At 37.2% G+C, this 6,580-nt stretch overlaps 1 protein-coding gene across 1 annotated transcript; it reads left to right on the top strand.

The window, feature by feature from the left end:
• The first annotated feature begins 1,751 nt into the window (after positions 1-1,751).
• On the top strand, positions 1,752-5,584 carry LOC122091139. Its single transcript, XM_042660977.1, has 4 exons — positions 1,752-1,883; positions 2,327-2,477; positions 2,686-2,960; positions 4,934-5,584. Exons 2-4 carry the CDS (start codon positions 2,400-2,402, stop codon positions 5,157-5,159), a joined length of 579 nt encoding a protein of 192 aa, XP_042516911.1. The 5' UTR covers positions 1,752-1,883; positions 2,327-2,399; the 3' UTR covers positions 5,160-5,584.
• The last annotated feature ends 996 nt before the right edge of the window (positions 5,585-6,580 follow it).

Below are 6,580 nucleotides of genomic sequence, written 5' to 3'. Positions count from 1 at the left end.
TTAGATGGGGTTATTTAGTTTCTTATTTCAGTACCTAAATTAGTTTCTAATTTCAAGTCATTGTTAGTTTCTAATTTCTGTCTAGACTAGTTTCTATTTTCATTAGATTCTAATTTCCAGTTTTTAGTAACTTCTTGTAATCAATTTTTAGTAACTCTGAGTTACTATTACTTGTAAACCCTCCCCATCATTATTATAAATAAAGGAGAGCTCTCATTAGTAGAGACACGATTTTATGAACAAAAAAAGATGCTACTGCGTTTCTCCTCTATGAGGGTTCTTTGTGTTTGATCAAAGAAGAAGGGTTTGGTGTTTGATCCAAGCGACTTCTTGCGGCGTGAAGTCCAGGAGGTTTTCTTCAAGCTTTCTTATTTCTTTCAAGTTTGTTTTCAAGGTTCTACTGCTATCAAAACAATCAGGACTGTTGACTGGTTTAAGTTGGACTGTTGTTGCTGTTTACTATTGGGTGGTTTTGGTTGTTCTTTGGTTTATAATATCCTGCAGTTTCGGGACTGGTTTTCAAATCTAGTCCTACGTTACTTATAGAGCTGCTATGATGGACTTTGAGAGATTCTTCAGGCAGAGGATGACATGGCTTTGATATGTCATGGGTCGAAAGTCTAACTTCCACTCTGGGTGTCTTTTCCCCAATTTAATGATTTAGACATAGCATTCTTCAATTGGCAATCCCCGAAGTTGTAGGATAAAGTTCCAGGTCTTGGCCACTGAAATGGCCATTTCTCGTTTTTCACTGGACCAAATTTTGGTACTGAAATTACCGAAATGACGAAATATTTCAGTTTCGGTGAGGGGTCAAAATCCCACAAAAATCTGAAATTTTAAACCTTGGTTAACAAATCATCCCTATCATTGGCTAACCTCAGGACATGATATGCCTTTTTCATTTTCCAAAAGCCCAAACCATTTTGTGTTTTGTAATCCCCTTCCAAATTAGAAGATCAATGTCAAGGCCCCCTATATGAATATAGGAGAACTGAAATTCCAATCACTGCCTTGTTGGAATCACAATGGTCTCATGAGTCATGACACAACTGATTGTCCTACTATCATGGTCAGTGTCCCTAAAGGCCTAAACATGCCAGGTCCCTAGTTTCCCTGGGCACACTAAAATGAGTTCAGATTTATGTTCTCTAGAGGTGACCCGAAAGAACTTCCCTTCAAAGTACACCTTTACCACACTCCATTCCTGAAAGATATCAGCATGATGTATTCAACTTCATGAAAACTATTTTACAATGGGTAATATATTCAACTTCTTATTTTCAGACATCCTTTTTGTCTTTCTTCGCGAATGCTTTCAAGGACTCATGAGCAATTGATCTCTGAAAAGTATGACCATTTACCCCCAAAAAAGATCCCTTTCCATTGTGTTTTTTTGTTTTTTGGTTTTGTGGGTGAAGGGAAATAATTGAATCACAAGGTGTTTTTTATATTGTTTTCACAATTAGCTGTGTGGTTGCAATTATATTTAGTTGGTTTTCTTATAAATAAGTTGAGAGAGGTCGGCTGGGATAGTTTTCTCCTTTTTCCATTGACTTCGTCTCTTATTCCTGTTTTCTTCTTCTTCTTCTTTTCTCTTCCTGTTACTGTTAGTACAGTTTCTGATTTAGGCTAGACCAACATACTTGGTATTTCTTAAATTTTCATGTACTTGGTGTTTCTAAAATTAACCTATCAATGCCCCAGTTGTTAGATTCATCTTTGTTACAGCTTCCTTCTATTTGACTAATCCTGTTTATTTTCCTTTTCAGATATCCAGACAAGGTGCACTTTCATTTCTTCATACCTTCAGGACATGACGTGAAATTATATTATTACAAGCTGAAAGTGTTATTTCCGCATTCCAACCTTGAAGTTCTCGAGTAAGGACCTTTGAATACCAACATGTGTATAATTTAGATCCTTAGTAAATGTTTTACTGTCAACTTGAGTTAATAACACTCACATTCCAAACAGAAAACAAGGACCCAACTTATCATTTTGTTTCTTTGATTATGATTGTAATTGTTATTTCTGTTACTGTCGTTTCTGTTAGTAGTTTGGAAAAAGAAACTCATATATGAACTTTTATTCCAAATATTGTTGTTGTCAAACAATAAGATAAGTGGAAAATAAATAAAACTAAATAATAAATGCAATTGAGTTTCAAAATTTCACCAGCCTAAACAGCGGAATCATGATCTTAATATTAATAGTTAGATTTTCTTTCTCCATTGTCACCCCCTTAAAAACTCATTGTTTCTGTTCACCCTAACACAGCCATGAATCTAAGAGTTGGTATAATTGTCCTGTTTCAAAAATGCAGGCAGAAGGAAGTTAAAGAAATATTGGAGACTGTTACCTCACAAGGCGAATATGGTGTACCCTCTTTTCATGAAATGGCCCCATTTATCATCCCAATAGCTCATCCATCAATTAGCAGGTTCATTTACGTCTCTCCAGATATAATTGTGAAGGTTGATTTCCTCTCATCTTTTTCTCTTTCCTTTTTATTTCTAAATACTTACTGTGTCATCTTATGAATAGATTTATTTATTTTTATTTTTATTTTTTTTGGGGGGGGGGGTGGTTGGTTTGGTTCAACTTGACTTAAGGGCAAGATTGGTGGCACAGGTCAAACAAAAAGGATATTTAAATTGTTTTCTCTTTTTCATTGATTTACAGGGAACGATTGAAGAACTATATGTAGTTGATCTGGACATGTATGGAGCTGCTGCTGCTGACGACTGTACTAAAAACTTGAGTGCCTATGTTAAATTTGATGTTCTGGATGCAATTCAAAGATCAGCATCTAATCCTTGGGTATCTAAAGAACCTTATGAAAGAAGTGCTTGTGTGCCTGATCTTGATGTGATTTTAATTGATTCAAGGACATCGAACATTGATATGGTTGAAGCCATATTGTGGTGGAGCAGAATTCTGAATATAGGGAGTGAAAGGTTTGACACAAATCCTTCTCCAAATTCGGAGCTTTCTTGAGTAACCAAAATATATATGCATACATGTTTAGAACCTTCTTGAGGAAAGTTATGGCAGTACACGAACCTATGTTTCTCAGCTAAGGCAGGGGCACCACTTAGATATGGCACTTTGGTACATAAAAAAGTGTGTTTGGGTACACTCCTACTTTGAAGTTTCTGGGAAAAAATAGGTTAACTCATAATTTTTATCTCTGATGTCAATATGCTATGTTTGGGAATGAACACTTGCCATACAAAATAAGCTTGAGATAATTCCGCACAAGTCATCTCTACCAGATTGGGGTTTAGTTGCCCAGCTCCCGAAGACGAAAATTGTTTGTCAGTAGTAATGTTGGTTTGTATATGCCTTTATTGCAGCATTCTTATGCAGAAAGTCTTTCCTGGTCCACCTTGTAGTGTTTGCAAATTTTTTTGTGTCATTCATTCACTATTTGTCTTATTCTTCCACATAGAACATGGAAAGTGCATTTTGTTAGTTATCTAAACGGAGTGAAATCTACAAAAATTAGAGAAGTGAAATATAACTAATATAACATCATCTGACCATTTAATCTTAAGAAAGTTAGTGGTTTCTTAATATTGTGCTTTCCTATTGCCATTTTCACTGTACTTGGTAGAAAACTGTTTATTATGTTATTATGGATTCTATGGAATTTTGTGTTCACTGATATTAGAGACCAAATTGCAAAGATCTATCAGCATAAAAAAAGGGGCATACCAGTGCACGAGGCTCCTGCATGTGTGAGGTCTGGGGGGGCGAGAACTAAATAAACCCATTGTCATGCACTGCTGTTCCATTCCTGTGTAAAAGTTGGCCTATTCGTGAAAATATTGGAGCTTCCATTTCCCCATATATGAGATCACACACTCGGCCTGGAATGAACCATTTGGTAGGTCCAACCTGATTGCTTTGATTATCAGTATCTATAAGTAACCCTGCCTTTTTCATGATTGGAAGGGGATACTCATTTTAGATTAAGTGGTGGAGGGCAGGTTAGGGGAAGGGAGAATTTTGAGAAGAAACTTTGCAGAGGGAGGGGAAACACACAACCACACACTCCACAGAGGCAAACCCAATAATTTTCTATTCAATTCAGTACTTCCAACGTTGGGTTACAAAGCTTAAATAAACAGAAATGAAATAAAACACTAGCCTATCTCCTACATATCCTATCCAAAGAAAATAAAAGACATAAAAATAAATATACTAATTCCGGCCCTTAGTGGACCAAAAACACCGGTTGAACTGGTTCAGTTTGGGTTTGGGCTTCCAAAGCCGGTCATGCTTGTCCAAGCAGTCAAGTGCTACTGCATCAGTAACACTAGCCAGACCTAGATTATCATGATTATGCTTACTTTTTCACATACCGATACCATGACACCAATTGTGATCTATTCTCCAAGTTGACTTTCTTGGTGCCCAGCTTTTTATGTATGGATGGTAAACCACATTTAGGGCAAGCAAACTTCCACATTTTTTCAGGCAAGCAAACTAATCCCTTAATTTCTTTTTAGTCCCCCTTTCTCTTTTAGACAATTGTTGGTCATTTTGTTCTTTGCATTTCTGTCTTTTATCCATTTTTATCAACAACACCCCCCCAACACCCTCCCTTGGCCAGATTTGCTTGTAACTTGCTTTTGGGCTTGGATCTATTTCTCTCCATAGGGAATGTGTCCCAATTTTTACACATTTGGCTTTTTGGCTCAAAACGAAATAAAAAATTAGACAAATTTCACCTGAAATATCAAATCTACAAGTTATTTCTTATGCCTGCAAATATTCCTTTTACTCTTCAAAGGAAGGCTGTATGTCTTTCTGGTGAGCAGTTCACTCGAGGGGAAGATTATTTATCTTCGAATACTTTTTACTGTCAATTTTTCTGGATAATACTGAAGTGTTCTTGACTTTAAATTGATTTATTCATTCACAGGAAAACTCAGATACATCCAGCAGTTGTATTGACACTTTACAATAGGTATCTTAAGCTTCCTGCCACCTGGAGGGTCGAGGAGTCAAGGTCATCTCCCGAACATGAGAGCGGAGTTCTACGGTATGATGGACCCAGGAAGGTATGCAATGAACTTGGCAATGTGAAGACTGTGGAATCAAATTTAGGCAATATCTGGGAGCAGTATAATCCCCATATCTCGGATTGATTTTTGGGCATTTAAAACTGGACAAAAGTTTCTCATGGTGCTGGCATCAGCAGCCTGCATGGTGTAAAGTTGGAGCTTCCAAGATGTCTGTTTGTAGCATTTAAAAATGAGTCTCAGCAACTGACCCTTTCAGCCCTCAGGTGCTTCTACAGCATGTGGAACATTGAGACTCATAGCACTTCAAGATGTCCTTGGACCAGCTCTCTTATGCCAGCTTGATGGCTCTTATGACCATTGGGTTGTTTTCCAAAATCCTTACCATTATAATCTCAATTCAGTATACATTGCTTAGGTTGCTTGCTGTATCAGGTAGTGTAAATTTTCTGATGTTTATATTTGAAATTATTTATTTATGTCTTAAAACTGGAGTGTTTCATTCTTTGACCATTTATCTTCTTAATGAAATGTCAATATGAATTTCCTGACATGCTCATGATATTTCATTTTCTCCCGAGGTTGTGTTTTCTTGTGGACTTGGATGGGTCCATGTGATGGAGGATAAACACCCATCTCTCTGGTCAAATTTGAACTATTTATTGGGAAATGCTTAAGAAGTGAGTTTGGTTTCATAAAACTGCAAGAATGACATTTGATTGTAATACCTTTTTTTGTAATTCTGGTCATTTTTGACATACTTTTAAGAGTCTTATGGCACTTTTGTCTGAAACCTGATCAATGGGATGGATGAGGTCTTCTCTATAACAAGGAGCCACCAATGTTTGCTGAAGTGGAAATTTGTGACGGAAAACAGTCTTATAAAAGGAAGAAAATAAACACCTATAAGAGTGATCCCAAATGGAGTTCTATTTTCTCATTAGGAGTCAGTTCCTCTCCTCCCCCAACCCTAAAGATGGGTCCACAATAGTGGAGTTTTATTTTTTGAAGGGACACCAGTGGATATTAATTTACGGACCAAGTTGTTTCCCTGCACTCAGGGAGAAGCCTGAGAAGCAGTGAGAGTACCAGAGAGGCTCACAATCAGTTCTTCCTTTGCAGTAACCATGAATAGTAGTAACAAGAGTAAAATGATTACTGCAGGTTCTCTCGTGGTCCTTATGATAGCATTAGCCTTCTTCTGTACTAAACGTTCTGAAGCTGTTAGTGATGGTAGTACTGATGCTGTTGATATGCTTCAGAAGTTGCCTGTAAACATTTCCTACAACTTGGGTGATGGCTATGGGTTGAAGATCCATTGCTAATCAAGGGACGACGATATCGGTTGGCATACACTGGAATGGCCAATACTACCAGGTGCTAAGCCTGTGATGTCTTTGCACCTGACAGAGATGGGGGTAGCTATGTGTATTAATACCTGTTTTTAGGTCTGTAAGACAGGATGGAATATATGGAAGCACACTGGAACTCCCTCCAAAACTTTACTATAAGTGGTATACATAGCAATAGGGTAGTAGCCAAATCAA

Source organism: Macadamia integrifolia, chromosome 10 (genome assembly GCF_013358625.1).
Source record: "Macadamia integrifolia cultivar HAES 741 chromosome 10, SCU_Mint_v3, whole genome shotgun sequence".
Lineage (NCBI taxonomy): Eukaryota > Viridiplantae > Streptophyta > Magnoliopsida > Proteales > Proteaceae > Macadamia > Macadamia integrifolia.
Note: the sequence above shows the minus strand (reverse complement) of the source record. Positions and strands in the feature narration are given on the sequence as shown.